Here is a 26,798-nt window from a genome sequence, read left to right on the forward strand (position 1 = left end):
TCGCTCCCTACAGCCCTAAATTTTAGGGGATGGCGCTATGAATGAATGGCTGAAAAACATGCTGGAACCAAGAATTATATCCTTGTTTTCCTTGTCTATGGGCTGTTATTCGTTATCTGGGGATGTAGTAAGAGCGGCGCCTATATTTCGTTGAGAAACTAGGTTATATTCGGGTCTGGAGAGACACAGATATAGGGGATAATATTCTGAACTTAAATATTGATTCATCACCATCACCATTTTCAGCTCACATCAACCCACTGCTGGTTATAGAGGCCGGTATGCTGTGTCAGTCTCATCCATCGGTTTCCCGTGACCCAAACAATTAGGAGCGAAAAGATATTTCTTCTTATAATCCAGTAACATTAATTTGAGATCTTCATAAACAATCGAGTTGTCTCTTTGTTTGTAGGCGGGCCTAATACTCGTGTTAGGATTTTTCGAGCTGATAGGAGTTTCGCCTAACAGTCAGGCCAATTGACAAGGAAATTTGTACCTATTTTATTACAATTAGACAGTTGCCTTTAGGGGATTTGAATAAAATCGTATCGATAACGACTAGTAGGTTTATATAAATATATACTAGCTGCCTGCCTGTCTGTAAAACAACAACGATGAATCACACTATCTATTAGAAAAACCCGAATCACAATCCGTTGCGTAGTTTTAAAGATTTAGATCTTTAAAACTACTTTAAGCAACGAATTGTGATTCGGGTATGCTTAGGCATATATAGGGACAGACAGACAGCGGGAACTTTGTTTTGTATTACGAGTAATATAGTAAAGAAGTTTAGTAATAGACATCCTTCCATAGACGTTAAAAAAATATAAATAAACCAAATGGTTCTGAATTCTTAGTAAAGTAGTTTGTACTAATTTACATCAGCCGTAAGGTCATCGACACCGGCTCGTTTTAATGACAAAACATATTGATTTTTTTCGAAATAACATCTGTCTGTTATACTACGCCGTTGTACACACACACACATGCAAAGACATTTGTTAAAATTACTGGAGGGTTGCGCGCTTGTTGGCGCGGCCTACATGCGTTGCGCCTTGTGCGCACATTAATATCATTATGGCTGAGTTGCACCAGTCAACTTTGTCGTTGACTTTGACCTGCGCGCCGCTGACGTTGATACAAAATGGCGTACTTTGCGTTTTTCTGCGCAGGTTAAAATTAATGTCCAAGATGACTGGTGCAATCTTTATGTGCAGACTGCAGGCCAACCATCAGATTGTCAAAAAACTTGGCATCTCATATTGTTGCTGAATTCTGTATTGTAATGTTGTATTTTTGCAAAAAAAGTAGGTTATATTTATAGAGGCAACGCCGGCAACCCAGTCTGTAATGTAAATTTAAAAACTTGTTTCCGTATTGAGTTGATAGGTTTGGTTTGTTAATTACAACAAACTGTTTACACTAAATTGTAATACAGAGTGACCTAAACAAAACAGGCGAGTCTTACAAACTTTGTGTATAATAAAAATTAAAATTATAGATTGTTAAACTTTAAAAATCTTGGTTTTTTCTTACTGTCTGGTAAAGAATTGCGCTGACTAAACTTATTCAGGCACGAAATTCTACTGCATTTAAACTTATGGGGTTAAAAAGATCTTCGAAGAGTCCCAATTTCGACTCGGTGGGTATCACCCATAAAAATGCGTTGCGTTGGTATATTTTAATGGCTACCTTGTATACGTATGCATGTGCGGACTTCTCTCCACCATGCATTTTCAAATGGAACGCACGCACTCCCGTACACTTTTATTTTTAAAACGATCATCGATGTTTTTTTTTGTTTGGGTTCATGCCAGTAGCAAAGTAGTAAAACTTTTATCTTGCGCACGGATTGAGCGATCAGCTGATCGGCTGTATGGTCGTTTATATCTTTGCATATTTTTTTTATTAATCACTTACATAGATTAGGAATTACATTCAAAAATTTAGATCTTCTGGAATGTAGTGTGGTTGGATCAAATATTCTTAATATTATTATTGCGAAAATGTTGATGTGAGTGACAACTAGTGTGAGAATGTCCCCACTACTACTACGCAAAATATACTGAACCGATTTCGATGAAATTTTGTACACGAGCATAATATTATCTGGAATCAATTTGCTGTATTCTAGATTATATTTTACTTACTTACTTTTAAAAAGGTGCGTACGTTTTATCCCTAAGTACCCACGAAGGGGAAATTACGGGGTGCAGCTAGCTACAAGCCTGGTTGATAAATATTTTCAATCGATACATAAATCATTATGATTATGGAATGTAGTCCAAAATAGCATTATCAGTTATAGATTACAGATATCAAGTGGTAAACACGTAATCTAATAACAAAACCAATGGACCTCCATTGATTTTGTTATTAGAGTTGTGTGCGTGTCCAAATCAAAAGGCTGGGATCTGAAATACTATTCCCTAAACAAAACAAATATTTTCGTCTTCGCTTAGTAGATATGAAATGATTATGTTCTCAAAAATGTATCCATTAGTGTTTTACAAAGGCAAAATTACTAACAACGCAACTTACTTTTGATCCAAGTAATATTATTGTAAGCTTTTTAAAACAGATTGTTTTTTTTTGTCGAGTATAACTAGATGGAGTAACACTAATTATTCTGAAAAATAACAGGTACCATTTAGGCCATTGAAACTTATTAGAAAGTAAATAAGGACGTGTTTACAATCATCCATGCTATAGTTTGTCAGTAGCGTGTCGCCCGTCCATGACGCAACCCGTGCGCCGAGCGACTGCGAAACACATTTTTGTCACACCATTGTGTTTTTGTTGTGCCGAATCGTGTGTGTGTGTGTGTCAGTGATGTGCGTGTGATCGGAAAGTGATGATATTGAACCCCGAAGTGTGGAATTTCGATGAGAAAAGGTCAGAAAAATTTTTAAAATTATGTTTTGAACAGTGCAGTTGGAGTGAAATTTAATATTTTATGAGTATGTTTTAACATTGTGCTAGTTGTGCCTCGTGGCAGCGCTCTTGTGGAATTTCCGGGATAAAAAGTACCACATTCATCTATATTCTACTCGTGTACCAAATTTCATCGTAATACGTTAAGTAGATTTAGCGTGATTGCGTAACAAACATAGCATTTGCTAAATGCAAAGGATGATGTGTCTTTAGTGGGATTACAGTATACTATTTGTAGGTATGTGTGGTGCAGTATATATCTCGTACGTAACTTCGTTTAAATAGTTGAACGAAATAAAGGTTGGGAAACGGGGTCCTTACTTTCGCAGACACGTAATAGCATTAAGACCAGGTGCATCCGAGACACGAGGTATTCCTGTGTTTCGCACAAAAAAAAATCTATACATAAATTTCTACCTGTAGTAAAACTTCACTAAAATCTTCTCCGAGATTGGGGCGTGAATGAGTTGCAAGATGATGAAGAAGAGAACGATTTATTTATATTTTACTTTAACATTTATAATGTTGAAGATAGTAATACTGACAAGGGTAGAAGTTCTATATGGATCTTTGAATAGCCAACTTTTCTTGACAAAAAACATAAATGACTGACGGTTGTCAAGTTCCACCATCATAATTACTCCAAAGACCAGTTTCTCCAATTGCTAATCTATGGAAATCGTAAAAAATATGGGGAATTGACTTATTGCTCATGGGCGTAACAAGAGCGCGGAAATAAAGAGCACCTGCCCCCCTTTGCCTGTACATGCGGGAAATATTGAATAAATTGGCATATATCTATCATGTCAGAGTTCTATCTGGACCGTTATGTGGACATATGACAGGAAACTGTGGGCCATTTTATTTTGCAGATGTCTTTATGTTCGCATCTAATGTACCAGGACTATTCCTGGTACATTAGAAAGTGTTTATGACCTAACACATAAACACTTTTACATAGTGATATTTCCATTCAAACTAATGGTCGATGAGAAATATGTTTCATAAATTCGCTCTGAAATGTTCAAGTTATAAAAGCAGACATCATAAACAAGGGGTAAAGTACGAAGTCCAAAAAGATACAGAACTGTCAGAACCTTCATTCTCAGCGCTGTCCTCGTTTGCACTGCGGAATACACAAGTAGTCGAACGTCAAATGCCTTTGTGAACCCAAACATCGCCACGCCATATCTGCCGTGCGCCTATCTCGCGCGACCTTCGAGCCGGCTAGCAACAACGTAGCGTACGCCGACATAGTACCTACCTACCAGTACTACAGATTTCATCAACTGTAGCTAGCTATACATATGTACATCGCGCTTAGCACGATGACCTGATCGGCGCCCCGCTCCCCACGCCCCCACCTCCCTCCGCCACTCCGTGACGCATCGCATTCTCGACAAAATGAACAACGTAATTTCCCAACTCTATTTTCTAATTTCGACTTTAACGCAACAGCATACGATTGGATTTGCGGTGTTCCGAATGTTCACTTACAACATTTGCGAAATGGCCGATGCGCGGGAAAGTGTTCATTGTATTTATTTTTATACACAGCCGGCGCTGTCGGACACAAGTGCAGTGTTCTTAGAACCGTTTCGAAAACAGACACTGGTCTCCAACAGATGGGAACTGCAGCCATCTATTATTAGACAGTAATCTGTTTTTTGAAGTTTATTCAGTAATTTATTGATACAGGTCACGAAATGTCAAGGACTGATCTAAGAGTGTTATGAGACTGGCTTTTTAGGAAGGTTTAATTTTGACAGATTTTGTTGACTTTTTATGGTTTCCAAGTATGCGACACAAAATGAAAATGAAGGTATCAAATAGAATGAACGAGAAGGAGGACCTGTGTTAACCACAAACTATTTCAAGTTACGATTTAGGAACGTTACGAATAACATTATTATATAAAAGATGGACATTTTAACTACTTTGATGAACATTCTCATCACTACAAATTTGAAATCCGCACTAGTGGCCCGCCCCGGCTTCGCTCGGTTAAAACCATAATAAAAAAGCAGCCTATGTCACTCCTGAAGGTTTCGTTCATCTCTGTGCCAAATTTTATCTAATTGGCCTAGTAGTTTTTGAGTTTATACGTTACAAACAAAAAATGAATGAAGATAAACTTTGAGGGTTAAATCGTCTGATGCCCTTTAAAATAGACGATTCTGACTAAAAATACAAAACAACAAGTGATAGATGATGACGTTCGAAGGAAAAGTTGCCTACTCTTGATCCGAACGGTATTTCTGAATCGCAATTTATTAGTTTATTTCCTAATACAGGAAGTATACGTCATTTGAAATTCAATCCGCTGTTTACCGCAATTTTGGGTCGACAACGGTAACGGCGCCCAAAATGCATGCGAAATTAAGTTTGTGAATAAACGGTTTTAAAAGGTGTTCTAGATTCGAACCGTTCTGTTGTTTATTTTGCAATCGTTTAACGTATTTTCTTTTCCTTATTTGGTTTTCTCTGAACTCATTCGTCGTTTAGATGTAGATCTACAACATTAAATGAATTAGGCTCGTATATTGCTGTCTCCTCTTCGGCTATTAAGCTAAGTCTACAATTTTGTCTTGCTTCGTTGTCTATCTCAAAATTACTCATGTCTTCATTTCTAAATTATCAGAAAATCTCATTTATTGTCATATTGTCTTTAAGGTACTTATGTTTTACAACAAAATTACAATGGAATGGATTGACCATATCAATCATGTTTATTTTCAAAGGTATACCTATAGTTATGATATGTACAGCATCTACCTAATCCAATAGAGCTTCATTAGTCTGATTGATGACAATTTCATTAGGTTTACACATTATCGCGTTTTCGTCAGGGACATTAATCAAAACATCTACCTGTGTGCAAATTGGATTGGCCTTAATTAAGGTAGCTTTAGGTTTTAATATAGATATTCCCAATTAGTTATATTTGTGTTTGTTGGGTGAGTTTAATTCATTAACTCACTTAAGCTGGTATAAAAAAAACGTACAAAAATAATTGCGTCTTTCTATTTAACATATCGTTCTATCTCTCTTTCTCATTTGATCGTTTTCCTGATTTCTTCCATCAGAGCCCAGGGTCAGATTTCCAATATTTCCGTTTCCACTTCACACGGTCATCAACATACTTAGCTGCCAGTCAGACCTTTTCACTATTTAACATGTGTCTATTTCTATTATTAATTTACTTTATACTGTTAATTTTGATTGAACGCTTGCATTAAATTGATGAACATCATAGCAACTTAGTGATATTTATTTTTAAATAAACAGAACATACAAGAGTAGCACTAGTGACTAGCGATGGATGAATAAGCAGATTGGATTTGCATTTGTAAAACGTAGATTGATGTATCCATAAGGCTTAATTCAATCTCACCATAATTGATCTTCAGAGCGATCTATTTTATGCTATACCTGTCTATATTGCTTTAAATATGCTTTGTTTTACTATGTAGTTAAGTTCATTGGATTAGTACATCTACATTGGAGGAGAAACTAGCTGAAGAAAGTCTCGCTATCGCCACTAAAGGCGTTTAATCTGGAGCACCATGCTTCGGGAGGCACGTTAAGCCGTTGATTTTGATTGTTATCAACGCATGGCAGTCGTTAAGCTAAGTCGTTGTATAATTTAAATTCAAGTACTTATAATATAATTTTATAGTTACCATTAAAACATATAATGGAATGTTATCAAAGTTATAATTACCTCGGTAAACTTGAATCATATATCTAATCCTTCCACGGGAATCTCTCGTTCTTTATCGAAACCAGTATATACAAATACTATTAGGAACGGAATTTGAATTTTGCAAATTTTGCGTTTGGCAAAACTTGTTTGATTCCATCGTTTTGACAATAAAGCATCACTTATGTTGCTTTATTGTCAAAACTTCATCGTCATCCGCCTACTCTGACCCAAGTTCACATGGGATCTGTCCAGCAGGTCACTTTCTTGCATTTTTCTTTCGATGCCAATTATTCTGACATTTGTCATCTTCAAGCTGCAATTATATGCTTCATACTTAGGTGTTTATTTATTAAGTCTCCAATCGGCATAGGTTGCACACAATTAAATAGATTTTTATTTATATTTCATTCAGTAAATTAACTCTAACCGTCACTGAAGATGTCGCTAAAGATGAAAATTGCCGTAATTCTCATGTGAACATGCTCGATGTAACACAAAATGGTTGACTGTGAGTCGAACTAAACAGACATCTTTAATTACAGTCATGCAATAACAGCGTCCTTTAATAAAGTTTCGGATTTCCGCCGGACTGTTTGGGAGGAAAATGGGACAACACTGGGCGTAAATCCATCTTCGCGCAAACGCCGCGCTCTAGAGAGAATTCCTACTGTTAAAAGTATTTATTTTCTCATCGTGTTTCATTCCCTTTGAATACCAGCCAGTAGGTCAAGTTGTATTTATTGATCTCTATGCTGTTGTAATAGAGATGAATCGGAAATGAATCAAGGATGGTTTATTTACAGTTAAATGTACCAACCTAAGCTCAACCCGATGGTAACAAAGGGGCGATGCATTAATAAAGTACGTACTCGTATAGTTCAGCATCATCAAGTTTAGGTCGTTAAGATAACCACATGTGTGACACAGTTATGTAATTTTCGTCATAATACAATACGAGAATACCAAGTTATTGTATATATATACCATACATACCAAGTTTTGTAAATAATTATTTTCGTTCTAGTATAATAGTATTATTAAAAGAAACACTGATAGTTGACGCGATGTATGAAATTGAGTCATGAATTTAAAATAACATTTTTTCCGTGTAATTTTTGGGAAATTTTTATTAGATACTACCACGCCCACGAATTCTGTTTTTTTTTCAAAAACGTAATTATTTAACGTACTTGTTGTAGATGTTTGTTGATTTTTAAAATCTTTAACTTACATTTTAATAGGCGGTACCTATATAATGAAATTAATTATTTTCTGTTGAAAGATAGCACGAAATATGATCTATACTTCGTTTTTGCGCACTCTTATTGAAGAAGATACCTTTTTAATAATTCATAAAATATTAAATGAACTCAAAAACACACACACATATGTGAAAATAAGAATTTACGCAAGGCGCAACCTCGGAGGCCCGTCGTCCTTCGTCAAAGTTGATAGTGCAACTCATCCATAATGATAATAAATGTTTATGTTAGCTGTCGTGTCACCCATGTTATAAAATGTTTATTTACTTTTATTTATATTAATAACAGCAGAGATCAGCAGCGGTGTCAGTCAGCAGTGTTATTATAAACGTTAAATCGTTCGCATATCTGCGCAACACAGATTAAATAATATCCCAGTAGCAACACGTATAAGAGCGCTGTCGTTTATGTATATATTTATTTATCAGGTATATGTGAATGTTTTAATTTCCTTTCAACGTTCGGGCAGCGCCATCTAGGGGCGCGTTTAATACGGAAATTATTGGATGTTGCGTCCGGGTCGGGGCGTCCGTAGTTAGGGTTGCTGCGTGAGCAATTTTCATATTTATGTCTTTAAGAATAAGAATGTTTATTTGTGAGACATAGGATGTAATACAGTTGAAGTCGATGGGTAGGCAAGTATCACTGTGCTCTGTGTTATAGACTTACAAATATCAATTAATTGTCAACATCGATTAAATCAGTCAAAATCTACTTTAAGCATTTGTCATTTAAAAAATTATCTAAACTATAGTAACATTTTTGTAGCTCTGGCAGCTATAAAAAATAATGTATTATGAAATTCCATAATTATGTTTTGATTTATTTTTGATCAATTTACGAAACGAAAGAAAACGAAAAAAAAACTCCCGACTTTCAATATTCATTTCGCTACAACTTTTGAACGGCTGAACCGATTTTGATCAAACATATCTAAATAACCACCGCATAAAAATTGGCTATTAAATTAAAAAAAAAAAACGCATCCAAATCGGTTCACACGTTGATGAGTTACGGTGCCACGTACACAGACAGGCAGACACAACCCCTCTTTTTGCGTCGGGGGTTAATAAAAAAAGAAGACTTTTTAACTTGCCAACTGCCAGCCCTGCATCCGGCTTTGGCCTGCAAAACGCCCGCCTCCCACAAATAGTTTATACTTTTGCTTTCACAGCTCGTGGAAAATCGAAGTTAGGTTTCAAGGGCACTCCAACAGATACGTACAGTCGATCGCATATTATGCGAATGCATGAAGATTGCGTAGTTTATATGAGATCTTATACCGCAATTAAAAACCAGCAATGTATACCGTATCTGCTAAAGTTCGGCGATGTATAGGCGGCATTAAGATCTTTATTCCGCGGTAATAGGGGATATTTTGTATTGGCTGTACCGTTAACTATATAGTTTACAGTAAAATGGTCGCAATTTATTACTATACAGTCATCTCAGAGCAAGGCCAGTTGGCGCTCATTCCAATTCGCGCTCAGCTAAAAACTCACATCGATTAAAAATATTTTTTTCTTTCTGCTCGACGGATTTCTGCTTTTGGCCGAGGACGTATTGGGAATTAGTGCGTAATGGCCGGACCTCCGATCGGGATTATTCTAATTCTAACTAATATTATAAACAAGAAAGTAAGTTCGTTAGTTACCTCTTCACGCACAAACTACTCAACCAATCTTCTTGAAATGAAATTTTGCATACACGTAGTTTGAAGTGTGGAGAAGGACATAGGTTAGGTCACAGAATATTTTGCCGGTAAAATAACTGTTCATGTAGGAAATTTACGTGGCAAAACCAAGAGCTATATGAATATTTATGCGTGGAGTGCTTGGTAAACCTCGTCTGGTGGCAAGTAAAGGGGACTTTGATGTAATATGAACAATAAATATTAATGGCACCTTTTTAGCTAGCTCTTTATATTCCAGACCAAATGTTGCCCGGAGCTCCGCTTCGGTGGGAATTTAGAAAATATAGCCTATAGCAATTTAATCTTGGATAATGTATACCTTCCTAATGGTGAAAGAATTTGGAAATGGAATACGACTATGAAGAATTTCATACAAGCTTCCATCAAATTCGAGCCGTGTTGTGAGAGACGTAACGTACTTGTTAGAACACACAAAGTAAATACAGTCAACATATCAACCTACCAAAATTCATTGCAAACTCGCTGCTATCACCGCGACATAGAGGTTTCATGCAAGGTAACTTGATGTGCTGTTGACTGTACATAAACATAATATTGTATTTTTCCATCCAACCAAAAACAGATTACACATCTACATAGTATCCGCTTTTTATTGGACTCAAGTTTTTTAGTGAATTAATTCTTTTTTATATAGCTGTGAAGGCTGCCCGCCATTGTTTCAAGATTTTATGTTGGTAAACATTATACTTAGTTACATTGTCGTGAGTTTAGCATTCTTTGAGGTCATCAAATACTGTTAGGATCTTGTTTAATTCCAAAGACGATTGCTGTATAAATAAATGTATTTTGTTTTTATATTATTTGGGACACACATATGACAGACTTCGTAGCCGAAAATTTTCAGAGTAACAACGTTATAAAAATTAAAAAATAATAAATCAACTTTGTGTTGCCAGCAACAAATACTACTCTTTTTTCATGAGTAAGATTTTTTCTCTGGAATCCAGTAATTTTGCACACAATGAAGACACAATGAATTTTTCCTAATCTTTTAGCTACGTTATTATCTTTTTTACCTTTAAAACAAATATGAAATTGATTCTGTATTTTGTATATTTGCTTTTTATATCATCTGCTTTGGTTTCTGTCTATTTATTTTTATTTATAAAACTGTATTGTTCCAAGTAAAAATATACTTATAAACAAATGGCGAAGTTAATGCTATATACAATTTAATATATTTAACAATATTCCATATTCTTGTCTTACGAGGCTTAGTACGGTCTTGGCAGCTGTTAGCTAAAAAGAGCATTTCCAAAAAGGGTTGATGTCAGACAGGCGGCCGATTGTAAAATTACAGTCAATAACATTCCCAAAGAAGGCTGTTGTCAGCGGACTGTGGATTTGGTAACACGAATCTTTACAATTTGAATATTTCTTTTGTATGGTTCGCGGTTTCGCGGCCTCACAGCCGGTAACTTCGCAGTCAGCGAGAGCTAGCAGAGAGAGAAACCAACTTTACTTAGGTAGTAAATAGAATCTATGAACGTCGGCCTAAGAAGCTTAAGTGTTTTCACATTATAAAATCGTGCAAGGAGCACCAGAAGTTAATTAACGTTAGCGCACTAATTCCCAGACCAATAAACCTTTTCGTAGCGAACAATAACAAGTAAATTACAATTAAAAACAAATTAGGTCTCATCAACTTGCTTACAATAGCATGGGTTTACATCAAATTAACTATGTTTTATGCCAGATTCACACTGTCGAACTCCGACGCGAATGCGAGAACATTGCGTGTTATGTACGAGTGCTTTTGCCTCGCAATGAATACCGATCAGCAATGTATACCGAATCCGCAAATAGTTCGGCGAACTCTTTGGCGACAGATTGGAGCCGGCATTAGGTTTAGACTAACGAGGCCATAGTATGAGTTTTTGTTATTAAACACAATAAAATGTGAACTTAGTGTTAGCTGTTCGCCGAACTTGAACTAAAAGGTAAATAAAAGCACTCGTACAAATTACGCGCAATGTTTCATGCATTCGATTGTGTCGATATCTGTCCAAGTTCGGCGATAGTGTGGAGCCGGCATTAAGGATAGGAATAACGCCATCTGGTAGAATACCGTCTGAATTTCTTCGATACCGTAAAATTGGCGCCTGGCCCCACTGCTCCGTCGCGCTTTTGAAAAAAGCTGCACTAATTATTAAAATGTATGTACTCAACACATCGACCTACCAAAAATTAATTGCTCTTCCCTCGTCATACAGATCCGTGCCGACACCCGTACATAATTATGCAGGTAGGTACATCAGCAATAAATGACAAAAAACCCATAAAAATAATAGCTAGCGCTATGTAATATTCAGCTGGGGCATTGAGTCAGGTTCACCTTGGGGTTAGTCACCCGGTAGCTACCACATTGGTACGGGTTCGATGAGTCACGACCTGTCAATTCGAACGGGATGCCTCGCGAAACGGTAGCGGTTTATGTTAAAAGCGGTAGCGGATTTCAGGAGCAGGTACAGAATAAACAATAAGTCGTTAGAACTCGAGTAAATCGAACTCCACGGTTATCTGAATCTGGAGGTGATCTTATTGGTGGAATGGTAATAGGTTGCTAGATGCTATCCCACGAGATAGCTGCTAGGCTAGATAAAGCCCACTTGAAAACTTAATGAAATGAAATACTTAATTAATAATGAAATACTCACTTTACTCTTTCCTCTTTCCTCTCTCGGGTCTACTGGAAGAGATTTCTTTAGAAATAAGCAGTACCTATGTACTATTATTCCACTTTTTATTTTTCTTATATAATCTGTTTCGTGCACATAAATTGGTAAATAAATTAATAAAATACTCCATAATGCATTGCTTTTTTTAAATTACAAACTTTATTGCTAAAAATTAGAATAAATATGTACGAATGGTGGTTTTAACGCCAAAGTATGGTATTCTCTATTCATCAAACGTACCAAATAGACGTTAGGCCGGTGAATGTTTCTAAGCATGTATCTGGTTTCGACGAAGCCCTTATGTAAACCTGTCATAATGATTATTTATTCATAGAGAAATCAATGGGAAAATAAGTAATAGTGTAGCTTAAAGAATTCATGCGTTTGCGTGTAATAAATACTAAATATATGTAATGTATTCTGGTGTGTGATTTTGATCATTCGTCATCCGTAGAATGGTTAAATAAAAAAATAAAGTTTCGTTACACAAAAATAAAATAACACGCACGACACAAACAGTATTACATGATTGTGAACTATTAATCAAATGCCAACACCCTTCGTGTCGAACTGTTCACCTATTTTTGTACCAAAAGCATTTCACCATAGACCGCCCCCGCCCTCACAAAGACCGCAGCCTTATCCGATCCATCGCTAGACATGAACAATTTAGACATTTTATTTGTTGCGACTTAAATTATATATACAATACCCACAGAATGGTCGTATATTGTTTTATTTAATAACTTTATTACAAGAAGTTGCAAAAAAGTATCTAATTCAAAATTTCAATTGAAATAATTTATACAAAAATTATATAAGACATCGTCATATGTTCACTATGTTATGTTATTTTGAAAAATTATTTTTTTTTTTCAAAAAGCCGTGACTTCCGCAAATAAATAATTATTTTACAAAAAGTCCTTAACGCCACATGGCATTCTCTACCAGTCAACCATAAGACCAAACAGAGATAGCAACGATCTTTGCTATTTCTGTATATGATAACTATAACACTCCCTTGTTAAGTCGGTCAAGCCGGCTAGTTTCTATTTTTATTTTTATTTTATTTATCAAAGAAACCAGCAGTGTTTACAAAAGGATACAATACAAATTCCTATTCAATAATAAGGCCAATTGAAAGCTTCTCTCACTTTGATACAATTGAAGAAATTAGTGTGACTATGTAATGACATGAGTAATAAAAATGTAACGAGCAGGATCCTGTGGAATGAGTGTACTTAAAAATGTTTTAGAGAAAGGAAGAAGGAGAAGTCAGATGGAAGTTAAGTGTTTCGGATTGATTCCGGAGCTATCCTCATGGCAAGTCTTTCTGTTTTTCGTATTAGATACAGTAAGATGTACGTACATGTTTCTCGATTCTATCAGAAAGCCTGGGCAGGACAGGATATATATAAATGACATGATTTTTTTATAATCTGATAAGCTTAATAACATAATTAAAAAATATTGGGCCAAAGTTCAACGACTTTTAGTTTGGGGCAAACGATAAGACACATATATACAGAAAACTGTACCATCGCGCATATTGCAGCATTTTTCTCTTTGGTTTCAAAATTAGAATTATTTTTTATTGAACACTAGATGTTGCCAGAGGCTTCGTTCCCGTGGGAATTTTGAGATAAAATATAGCCTATAGCAATCTTGGATAATTTATACCTTCCTAATGGTGAAAGAATTTGGAAATGGAATACGACTATGAATCGGTTCGGTAGTTTTGGAGATTACCCGCCTCAAACATACAAACTCACAAAGTCACGAAACGCTTACCTCTTTATAATAATACTATAGTCTATCTATATATATATAGATAGGTAGAAGAAATATTTGGTATATTCAAAAAACCGTATCACGTCTGTAACCCTTACGGGGTAGACGGAACTCGAAGGCCACGTTTAGCTGTATAGACAGGGCGAGTTGCCAGATGTTTTTCTTTCATGGAAGATACTAAAAATAAATGTTTTTTACAAAAGCGGAATTTATGGAGCTCGAAGACAAAAAAATCAAGTCCTTATTTAAGAGTTCTCTGGGTCATTTGAATAAGCTGAGATGCAAATTTTATGGTAATGGTCTGGAGCTGGCATCCACAAAGCTATGCAAAGAAATGTTACCCTAACGAACGGCGAACAAAGTTGCGTTACACTTTTAAAACAGCATTTCGTATGATAAATTTTCTCTAATAAGTAAGAAGGCCGATGTAGAACTATGGCGGAGGAAAGTGCCGGGAAATCATTCAGATTAGAGAGAGACAAAGCAAAGGAAGAGAAGGACGGAATGTGATCTACATGACATTACTAGAAAGAACCACAGATCGGTTGACGTAAGATAGGGAAAAGTGGAGGTGACTGACACATATCGAACATCACATAAAGTGGTATGAGGGTAGGCGGATGATGATTCAGGTCTAATGGCTCAGGATGAGCATAACGAACTAACTAGCCTTTATACTGTCCTCTAAACCTATCGCCGGTTGACTGTAAGAGATCCCTACATGGATAGGATAAGTCCGACATTGTACATGTATCGTTATACATTCATGAGAATTGATATTTTTTACAAAAAAAAAACATGATGGTGAAGCTTGAGAAGAATTTTTAGTTTTACATTATGTACTCCAGCTCGTGTGGTCTTGTGTACTTACTGGTAACACTTCTTGAGTCAAGTGGACAACTTCAGTTTTTGCTAATCATCGTAACAGTCTCTTTGTTTTATATAATTACGGAAGAACCTTGTGATTTCTGAAGTATTCCTCTCGTACTAAACGTTTTTTAACTTTTTTTAGTTTTCCTATTTTGATATGAACGATGTGCTTGTCATTTTGTGTATATTGGTCTCAACAAGAACTCAACTCATAAAGAAATATATGTGATTTCTGCGCTAGACAGAATAAGGACCATCCCATATCCTCTCGAGGATAACGTATGCGATGACTTGGGCATAAGAAGAGACTTGAGAACTGATAGGCAACAACATCATTCGTGGCCAGTCGTAAAGTCACAGTTTATTCTTAAAAACTGAAAGGCTACAAAGAAAGAGACATCAAAAAAGAAAATAAATCAATGAATAACATTGTCTCTGTTTGTTTCCAGGCCCGGGCAGTCCGAACACGGTCACGGCGGCGCGCTGGCATACGGCGGCAAGCCGGCGGGGGGCGGCGTGGTGGCGGTGCCGCAGCCCCGGGGCACGCCAGCGGCGCCTTACGCCCCCCAGTACTCCCCCCAGCTGCGACTGCACCAGCCCGGGTACGGTTCCGCGGCTCTCACATACAGGTAAACAAACTCTTATATTCTTCTAGTCTCCTAATACTTTTTGTATTAGACGGGTCAGATCACCGGCCGCCGTTGATGACAGGTTCATCTTGCAATGTAACTTTGGAATTAAGAGCCTTGAGGTACCCCCGGTAGGGCTCCGCGGCTCTCATATATAGGCAAAACCTCTTATCTTCATCTAGTCTCCTGGTATTTTCTTCTAGAGGAGTACAATATTTCGTTGTCATTTCATGACATGTCATCATGGCTTTGGGTCATGCCAGTGGAGTCTTACGCCCAGTACAGCAGTACTCCCTTCTGCAACCACCGCTGACGGGAATCTCTTATATTCTTTTGATCTCTTAGTACCTACTTATTTCCTTATATTTTATTTTGTACGGCAAATCTTTGTACACAAACACAACACACACTGTCTGTTTGGCCCACAATACCGCCTTATCTCCGGCTATTGTGCCATAGACAACTTTGGATGCTGAATGTCTATTGTTCTAGCTAACGAAGCAACTAGATAATTAGCTAATAGGGTAGATGACAAGGTCAGAGAATTGTAAAAAGTATGTATGCTCTAGATAAAATAGACATATTCAAGAACATTGTCATAATTCATGCAGTGTATCAATTCTGCCGTACAATAATGCATATGATGACGATGATGAGTATTTTTTGTTCTCATTAAAGTATAATTATAACGCTTTTTGACTCCAACATGTGACACTTTTTTAACACATGGAAAAGGTATCCGACACAGATTTGTACTCGTATGTAGCTGCGACCCAGGGCTTCGCTCCCGTGGGGATTTTGAGATAAAAAGTATATTCTACCCGTATACTAAATTTCATAACAATTGACCTAGTATATTTTGCGTGAATGAGTAACTAACATATATACATACAATATACATACATACACAGACACATCCTTGCAAACTTTCGCATTTTTATAATATTAATAGGACTTAAAACTCTGTGCTGTCTAATTTGACTTGATGGCAATTCCCCTTTTTTTCTCACTTTTTATCTTCGTGGATTCTTCCTCGGCTGTGGTTATCTGTTGCTGATAGCTAGCTGTCAAGGATTTTTATCCCTCAGTCGCCTAGTACGACATCCACGGGACATTCTTTCGTGGACGTCAAACTAGAACGACGAACATCAGTTCAATGTAACTCTATTTCACTAGGAGTTATAAATTCATTCATTAACTACGTATGTAAAGGGATATGACTCAATGTACAGCACATAAATGTGTAAGTATTCATAGCAGGATGTTGTGTCCGCGCAAAAAACGTGTTCGCAAATCAATGTGTTTGCGACCTTGACCCTTGCCTTCTCAATATGGCAACACGAATACGTTGCGGATGATAAATCACCATTTTTATGTTTAAATGCTGGTGGTGGCACAGTGGTTAAGACTGAACGTCTGTGATCGAAAGGTCCCAGGTTCGAATGAGTTTGTATACCTACAAATCGTGACTCATGTATAACTGTTTTCATCGACGACCACTTTATTCCGCTGAAGGAAAACATCGTGAGGGAAACATGCACACTGGTGGACAGTTTAGTTCATTAGTGTGTATGCGACCTGCCGCTAGATGGCGGTAAGTAGTCGTAAAAATCATATCGGATGCCATTAGGTGACTTGAATAAAATCTGACACCAGTGTTAGCAATAACACACCGCATATAATGAAGTTATGATTATAACTGTACCTATATTTTTATTATGTACAATAAAGTGTTATTTAATTGTAGTTTCGAATTTGACGTGAAAAAGTAAGTAAATTTTAACGTGGAAAAAGTAAAAGGTAATTTAACAGATAACAAAAAGTTAGGTAACAGTCTTATCCTTGTAATATTAGAATTTCGCAAACTTTTGGTAACCTGACTATTCCTGCGATAACAACGAGGCAAATAAACAGACATAAATTACAATCTTTAGTCTCCCACGGGCGTTCGCAGAATCGAAATATAATATAGCCATACAGCGCTCTCACGAATGAAGAAATCTGACTCGGCTATTGTGATATCATATAATTCACACGATGGTAAGCATTCAGGACCAACTACTTTCTGATGACAAACAAATATTTCTTATTTGAGCTCATCTCGTGTTTACCACGGACAAAAGATGCGCAAACTCGATACATTGTCACTATGTGTATATTTCAATTTAATTAAAAAAAGCCTGTTCGCTTGAACAGAAGTAATAAAAATATACTTTTTTTTTTGAGATTGTGAGGCATTCTCCAGAATATCCATTCGAATTGCAAAGAGAATGTGATTATTACGGTTTTATATCTGACATGAATATTGCGACTGGCAGAGATCTTAGTGCACCTCTCATTTCTTCAGAGCAGTAGATTCCTTGACAACAAACGTTTCTTTGTCTCGTCTGTGCATTGTGTTTTCTCTGTGTAAGAAACATTGTGTAATGCAGATATCATAAACAAAAACGGGTTGCATTCACGTTTCACCGTTGGAAAACACCGTGAGGAATTCTACACACAGCTTGACTTCATAATGTGTGTGAAACGACTACATCTACATGGCGGTGGTCGTAAAAGTCAAGTCTGATGCCTTTAGGCGACTGGAACGAAATCAGACATCAGTGTTAGCCAGCATTCGGCAAGAGAAAGAAGGCGTGTGGCTCTTCAGAAACTTTTATTATTTATTTGTATCCAATATCCAATTTGTTTGTTGATTTGTACCAAATATCCAATTTGTATCCTACATATATATTTTTGTATTGTATGTCGATATGTCTCTATGTCTCGGATGGATGGATCTGTAGCATGTATACTAGTTTTTGAGATACAGATGGGTCCTCAAACCACAATAGAAGCACTGAGGTACCGACTTAAAACATCTTAATTCGCTCATTTGGCTTTCACAATTGGAACTTTCGCAATCTTTTGGTATGTTTACTAAATCCCAAGCATATTTTCCAAGAATTTCATGAAGTGGGCCCTCAGGCCACACTTAATTTGGACTCATTTAGCTTGGTTCTTTCATTATTGTTCGTTTTCGCTTACGCTAAGTTTCATGTGGACGGACATCCTTAAAATGTAGGTACTTCATGACAATCTATATACCCTCAATCTAACCTTGCGTGACCCGACCAAAAAGCATAAAAAGCGCCCAAATGACCTACAATCTAATATTAAACTGTGTAAGTGTACAACGAAAAACCCAAGCAACACGCAAAAACGTAGAATCAACGCAACTCATATTGTAAGCAAATTAAAAAATATATATAAAAAAAATGCGGATTGTTGAAGAACGAAACACACAACAGTGTTTTAAACTTTTTACTATTGTTTCGTAAAGAGTGCGCGCCTCACTGCTCCGTCCTCCGTAGCGGTACGTTGTGTCGACATTTGACAGTGACGTACGTCGCTGCATTGCAGGCTGTCATGGATGAGCTTCCTTCTTTACCGAGATTTAGCACCTGTATTTTACATGACCTAATAAATGTTGCCCGTGACTTTGGTCGCGGATAAAATTGTGTCTCTATCTAGTTCAAATCACCTCAACCGAGTCCTCCGTTTGACGTAAAAGAAGCACAAACAAACACGCTTTCATTAGCAAGCTTCGGGCATGACCCAACACTATTCGACGGGAATCGACACGCGGGTCCCGGCTCTAATGGTGTTCGCGGAGCACTCTGTCGACATATCTAACAATATTTTTAATATTGGTATGTATTAGGAATCATTCGAGACAAAAAAACCATTACGAACAAATCAATCAAAGTGTGCAGATTTCCTCACGATGTTTTCCTTCACCGGAAGCAAGTGGTGGACGATGAATACATGAGTCAGATTGGTATACAAACTCACGAGCACGGCTCGAATAGGATTCGAACCTGGGACCTTTCGATCCACAGGCGGGCGTCTTAACCATTACACCACCATCGCTTCTAAATTTGGTATACGGGTAGAAAATAATCTGGAATAACACATAGGGTACTTTTTATCCCGAAATTCCCACGGGAGCGAAGCCCCAGGGCGCAGCTAGTATAGAATAATAGTAAATCAGTGTTCCTATACTGATTTTCATAATGGCTGTCTCGTAATCATAGTTGCTTCCAGTCTTTAAAGTGCGTTCAAAAATAACTTCATAACGCGATTTGTTATCTGTCTGCCTTACACGTGTCTCCTTAGACATGCATAGTCGCATAGTAGGTATATTATGCACTCGTAACGTGGAATACATTAGAAACAACTTGATATTCTCGTTCTTGATACAAAAAATACTTAGATGATGCTATAATATATATGAACACCATTTATACATATATATTAAAATAATACATGATATTATTATAAACGTGAAAGTGTGTTTGTATGTCCTTCTTTCACCTCAAAACGGACGAGATAGGAGAATGAAATCTATAGGCAATTTTTATCCTAAACAATTACAGCTTATATTTAAGGTTAGCTTAATACAAAAGTACTAAGTTATGTTGGCTACACAGTATCGAAAAATTTAATTATTTAATTATAATCTTGCCATCCACCGATGAAAAAATCGACATAGTGTTTGAAAACTTCCGCCTGGCCATGATCAGCCCTGGCCCATGTGGAAGTCCCTAAACAGATTGCGGACCCAATTGGGCCGGTGCAAAGACAATCTGGCTAGGCGGGGGGGTATGCTCGACCAGTCTCAGAACATGTGCGATTGTGGCTTCTCCCCACAATCGATGGCTCATCTCTTCACCTGTGCCGAGTGCCCAAACCTGACTGCTTCCGAAGAAGCCATCGAAGTGGCTTTGTTCTGGCAAGAATGTATTTACCACCCAATAGAGCGTTGATTTTGTCATCGACACGACAAAGTAGTATCGCAAAACTCAGACAGATGCCGAAGCGAATCAACTTTGTGTAGATTGTATGAAGGCTGTTACCGCAATAAAAAATTAGCAATGTACACGACGACGTCAAAGTTTGGCGAACTGTTCAGCAATGCCATCATCATCTGCGGCACTCGGTGATGTACTGCCGGTCGCCGTAGGTATATAAAATTCTGAATACCCAATTAATTACCTACCTTTTTTTAACTTCACAGTTTGACGTTTGCCGGATGATATATTTGATTTACCGTGATGAATGTCTCGCCCACGCCACGTCTATCTGTTCGTTTGTTTGTCCGCGATAACGTAATAAAGCTTTTTGCACATGTCTGACTTAATTTCTGTTTTTGGAAATCGGCACAATTATTACGATGCGTCACTAATCGAGCAGACACGACGCCCACACATCTCGCAGATTTTCCTCAAGAGCTCGTCAAAAAATGACATTATTGACATTTATTGAGACAGACACTATTTGACATTATTTTCTCTTTCATCTTAAATTATAATGTTTATAATTGTAAAATTTTTATTTACAACATATGTACTATAAGTTGATTAATTTGACATTTCATGTGTATTTGAAATCATCATTATTAACATTATATATTCCGTGTCAATCTCACCCTTGACGTTGGCAAAATCATCGTTTTTGCGAACGATGGAATTAAAAAAAAAAACCTTTGACAACTCTAATCAGTGGAATAAAGCAGAATTTTGCAACAAAATCTCTCTGACGATGCGATGTTAAAAGGTTGTGTAAAAATGTCTTACATATTTACATATTTTATTGGTTTTATTTTATGTAGGCTCCACACTATCGCCGAAGTCGGACAGATACCGACTCGAATACATGAACATTGCGTAGTTAGTGTAGCTGCTTTTATTTACCGCAATGAAAAGTCAGCAATGTATATACCGAATCCGCCAAAGTTTAGCAAACGCGGATAGTGTGGAGCCGGCGTTAGGTTAGTTCATTTGTCACCTTTGGAAACTTAAAATTTTTACATTACCGTTTTCCAGGGATGGAGGATACGTGCGCGGCGGAGGGGGGAGCGCTGCGGGCGAGTTCCGGGGGGGCGCGAGAGTGTCTCTCCTCACCCCGTACATACCGGCGCCGGCGCAGCACCCTCCCCCGGCGGACCCGCCCCCCTTCAAGAAGATACGTTTCGGAGTCGACCGCCCTTCGAATACAGCGCTGCCTTTGCATCAACCGCTTAGGGTTGATACTAGGGTAAGCATATTCATCATAAAGCATATTTACATGGTTATTATTTGTACAGCACACACAGCAGGTTGGCCGTAAGTCATGGCAGTATGCCTTCAAGTGACTTGCAAAGGCAAAAAAGAAAATGGATTCTTACGACGTAATAATCTAGTAGAATTTCCATATTTTCAACAATCCCCATATTTGGCGCAGAACGCGCCAAATATGGGGATTGATTTCGTTTTCACAGTTCGTTTTCACGTATTTTTTTTTTGCTGCACAAAATTGTGGAATAAACTTCCTTCAGCGGTGTCCACATTAGGACCTGGATCAAGCCAGATGCGAAGTGATTATGTCTAGAATTCTATAAAAAAAGCAGCCCAAAAAACTTTCAAGAATTATGTCTATCGCGTCATTAAAACGACGTTAATTCGTCAGTACTTTCATTGGATTGCTGGTGTCTATAACTTGCTTACCATCAGCAAAATCGCTTGCTAAATCGAAATCACGTATACTATGCTATAAAAATCGTACCAAGTGTTATTTAATAAACAGGGTTTTATACTGAAAATGAGGACACTTAAAAAAATACAGGAATTTCCCTTTATATTGTCTGTTGATGTTCAGTATTTTCTCCAGGTAAGTTTTAACATTTCCTGTATAGATGTCGCAAGAGAGAAGACTGCCGCAAGAGGTCGCCAGTGGCTGATTCTCTACCAGCGTTCGTATAGTACACACTTACCAACGTTGGTAGAGCATCTCCCAATGGCTGCACAACCCTCAGACCTGGTCTTCCCGGAGATGTGAGTGAACGATTGGAGAATATATCGCTTTCAATGTTATCGTTTTGTCTATCAAAGTGGAGGTCATAGTGCGAGTGTTTAACTTTATTACAAGCACACTAGCGCCACCATCATTTTTTATTCTTTTATTTATTAGAAAGTGACTACATTTTATATATATGAAATTAGTTCGCATAAGTGCCATCGCAAAAGATCAAAATACTAGAAAACTATAAAAACGCTTTCTTTTAAAACCCTTTATCTAGCATAAATAATAATTTTGTTGAGATGTTCTTTCTATTATTCGCTAATAAATAAAAGAAATTGATAAACATGTGGGCTAGATAGCGCGTTTTGTTCCAGTCGAGATGATTCAGAGATATAATAACTTTTTGGGCAGGGTGCAAATAAACATTAAGAAATTATTTAAGAGTACGTTAACGCCGACCGAGGGTCGAAGTAACTCCACCTGTTTCCCACCAGGCGTCATTGTTGTTTTGCCCACGGAGATCTGCGTTAACTTAGCGACAAATTCTCGCACTAAGACCTGTACGATTGTACATAGGCCTCTCACAAATTCCAGTTACACTGAATCTGCTTCTATGATGTGGGAGAGGCGTGTGGTACAATAAATCGTTCAGAAAAGGTCCGTTTTAAGGACATACATATTTTCTGAGCGCTTAATGCGAGGCTCCAATTCAAACTCGGTCCATTTATGTTTGATAGTGACAAGTGACTTATCACGAGACACCACAACACATGCGATTGGTTGGCTGCAAAACGTAAACGAGATCGAGATCGAATCGAAAACTCGCACTCTGGGACATAACCTTTTATTTATTTGACTGTAGCCAATAGCCATAGAGCAACACGTGTCTTTCGTGCTGGTTTTGAAGAAACGTGTTGCTCTATGACTGTAGACGAATGTTTGAATGTTGCAATGCGAATGTAATTTCTTTTTGAACAAATCTCCTAATTGTTAAGTTTTATATTTATTTGATCTTATAGCGTTTATTATATATAACCTGTCTCGCTTCCAGGAGCCGGTGAACACGTACAACACGGTGGATCTCTCCCCCAACCCCCCCTCGGAGTCCACCGTCGAAGACCAGAGCTTCAGAACCACCAAGGATGACCTCTTACAGCAAATATCTAAGGTAAGAAGAAATACCACTACTTTTCACCTGAACGAGTCCTGTCTGCTTTCTCTTTTCCACTTTACGCGGTCTACCGTTTGTCTGCTGCGTCGGAGACGAAGGCTGCCGCGAAAGTAGGAGTTCCTCGTGCGCTTGCGCTGTGTGACAAAACCGCTGCATGTCAACACATCCTAAAATCCTATGTTTAGACCATACGCGCTTTTAATAAGTCAATGCCAATGTGACATTGACAGAAATCGTAAATGTTAACAACTAATAACTTGTATTATTTCATCTTCCAGGTGGATAGAGAGATGGCGTTATCGGAAACGATGCTGACGAAGCTCAAAAACAAGCAGAAAGAGTTGGAGCAATCAGCGTCGAAGCCATCGCAGGAGGAGGAGCCTGAGGAGGCGGTGCCCAGGCACAGGAGTCTTGCGCAGAGCGTCTATAAGGATAATAGGAAAAAGGTAGGCAGTAGAACTCATCGTCATCATCACCCAACAGCCATTTAAACGTCTCCACTGCTGGGGCACTGGCCTAAATAATAAACTGGCCTGAATAAGGAGTATGGGCCATGAACCACAACGCGGGCTCATTGCGGATTGGGTGGTTTTTACGATTGCAAATACAACCGGGACTAACGGCTTAATGTGCCTTCCGAAGCACTTAGGAGTTTCAAATAATACATTTTTGATCACCCATCCATTAACGGACCATTGTGAGAGTGACTTAACCGTCACTGTCACAAGACGAGCGTATTAAACACTGTGCCATTGTTCTCCTCTAGCATTTCGGAAATTAGGTTCGAAAGGAATGGATTCAAATCCGAGATTTTCACGCGTGTTTCACAGTTAAAATTAAAAAAATATAGGTAAGGTTGGGATTTTTTTCCCGCCTTAATACTGATGTGAAGGTTCAGTGTGAAGTAATTGACGACTGGCAACATTGTATTTTACTTTTTATTCGGAATGGAAGATTTTTTAAAACTCATACTAGGGTCTGTGCAGCATTTCGATGAATTCCATTTTAAAAGTTTATTTTTAATGTTAAATATTAGAATTTAATTTTTAAACGTATCAGTAACGAAAAATGTCAGATGCCTTTTTTTTCTATATTTTATGTTTAACTTCCAGTTAATTTTCTATATAAATTTAGTTGATGATAATAGGATTGTATAATCTTATGCTAGCTATTATTTATTCCAGGCGTTGTCCGCGCACGGCGTGTTATCGCACCTGGGTCCGCCGGTGACGTGTCCGTTGTACAACCAGCCGCAGGACACGGAGTTGTACCACGAGAACATCCGTAAACATCGAACCTTCCGTAACAAACTCGCGCAACACATACGACGGTTGAAACAGGAGGCTGAGATGGTGAGATATTGTAGGAATGTAGAAAAATAGCTTTTGACTGCGGTTTCGCCCGTGTGAGTGTCTGCAAACGCGGAACAGATGTGATTTTCATATAAAATATATCTCATCATTATAGTCATTTGGTTGATCTGTGGAAAAAGTAGCCTATGTTTGACTGGGGTTCTTAAACTATATGGTATATGCATACCAAATTCTATCAGAATTTACTAGTAGGGTTTAGTTGGCAAGCGGAACAGACAGATGTTCGCATTTATAATGTTAGTTTAGATTTATTTATTTCACTGAGACAGATTTTAAACAAATGTAAAAGTTTGTTAGGATGTGGCGTGTAACTTTGTTATTCTTTCACGCAAAATCTATTGGACGGATTGTCATAAAATTCAGTACACAGGCAGAATATAACCTGGAATTGACCTTTTGATCCCGAAATTCTCACGGGAGCGAAGCCCAGGGCGTTACAACTCGCTTAAGGGGTCACATTCGAGTGACAGCGGAGTGTGGAGCGGTGGAACAACGATGAATGATGAAATATAATAACAGCGCGAAGAGCTGCTGGCGGAGGCGTACTCGCGGCGCGCGGCGGAGTGGGCGCGGCGCGCCGAGCGCGCGGAGGCCGGCCTCAAGCGCCGCGCGCGCGACGCACGCAACAGGGACTTCTTCGAGAAGGTGCGCTACTTAGCTTCATTGACCAATCAACATATTCCTAATTCACTTTAATTATAATGTTTTAAAAGGAATAGATATTATAAAAAATCTCGCCGTCAGGCGCGGACATACTTTTGCCGACTCATATATATTTTTTGAGTAGGTACGGCCTCAGCTTCACACACAATTTTGGCAAATGTATCTATACGTGCAGAATCATAATTATACTGAATTCGACATGGACTGATACAAAAGGTAAACAAAAAAAGGAGAAAATTTTAAGCAAGCGATATTACTCCATAAAACAACTAAACTAAAACACAAAATTAACAAGGAAATAGCGAGAAATAATGATTTTTTGTTCTTTACCTCTTGTGTCAGTTCAAGATGAATAGAGTTATAGTATTTTTTTCCCCGGATTTTATTATTAGTATTTAATGTTTTATTTTAACAGCAAGTTCAACAGCTACATTTATTTACAAGTAAATTAAAATAAAAGGTAAACTAAAAGGTCCTCACCAATAAAAAGCTAAACAAGTTAAAAAAAGTTGGGCACATGATGACCGGTGGCGCAGTGGTAAAGTGCTTGCCACTGAACCGAGAGGTCCCGGGTTCGATCCCCGGTCGGGTCATGATGGAAAATGATCTTTTTCTGATTGGTCCGGGTCTTGGATGTTTCTCTATATATATATTTGTTATAGTATCGTTGAGTTAGTATCCCACACAAGTTTAGAACTTACTTTGGGGATAGCTCAATCTGTGTGATTTGTCCTACTATATTTATTTATTTACTGTATCTATCCAATGGTGTAACATTTTAAATTTTCAATCGACACGCAAAGAAAAATAGCTGTCAGGTCACTAATGGAAAATATCTGAACAAAACAAATTAGGTTTATGTGGAAGCAGAAATTATTACATCTAATATTTTTCTGAATGTTGGCAAACAAGGTCTTGAAGTTTTCTTTATAAAATACATACATATAATTATTTATTTAGCTAAATACAACGGTACACAATATGTATCCTTTTAAAGTATTTAGTAAGAAAAAATAGGCATTTACAAAAATTTCCTACAGAAAATATTATAAAATGTTGTAACAATTTTATTAAGAAGTGATTACCCCAAACGTAATATTTCATGAAGCTGTCGAACAAATGTAGTTTCCTTTAAACATTTTACTAATTTATGACATTTAGTATAGAGCGTTTGGACGATTC

At 37.6% G+C, this 26,798-nt stretch overlaps 1 protein-coding gene across 5 annotated transcripts in view; it reads left to right on the plus strand.

Annotated features, from left to right (window-relative positions):
* The window catches only part of LOC128679414 (uncharacterized), a 115,547-nt gene that overhangs the window by 49,920 nt on the left and 38,829 nt on the right, over positions 1-26,798 (plus strand). For 4 of the 5 annotated variants that reach the window (XM_053761653.1, XM_053761648.2, XM_053761651.2 and 1 more), the window contains 6 exons: positions 15,408-15,587; positions 21,455-21,665; positions 23,461-23,577; positions 23,859-24,026; positions 24,765-24,932; positions 25,473-25,598. In XM_053761653.1, the coding sequence (XP_053617628.1) occupies positions 15,408-15,587; positions 21,455-21,665; positions 23,461-23,577; positions 23,859-24,026; positions 24,765-24,932; positions 25,473-25,598 (970 nt within the window). Of the gene's footprint in view, positions 1-2,728; positions 2,899-15,407; positions 15,588-21,454; positions 21,666-23,460; positions 23,578-23,858; positions 24,027-24,764; positions 24,933-25,472; positions 25,599-26,798 lie in introns of those variants that run through there. The other variant, XM_053761652.2, reaches the window with a different exon arrangement.

This window comes from Plodia interpunctella, chromosome 21 (assembly GCF_027563975.2).
Source record: "Plodia interpunctella isolate USDA-ARS_2022_Savannah chromosome 21, ilPloInte3.2, whole genome shotgun sequence".
In the NCBI taxonomy this organism is placed as follows: domain Eukaryota; kingdom Metazoa; phylum Arthropoda; class Insecta; order Lepidoptera; family Pyralidae; genus Plodia; species Plodia interpunctella.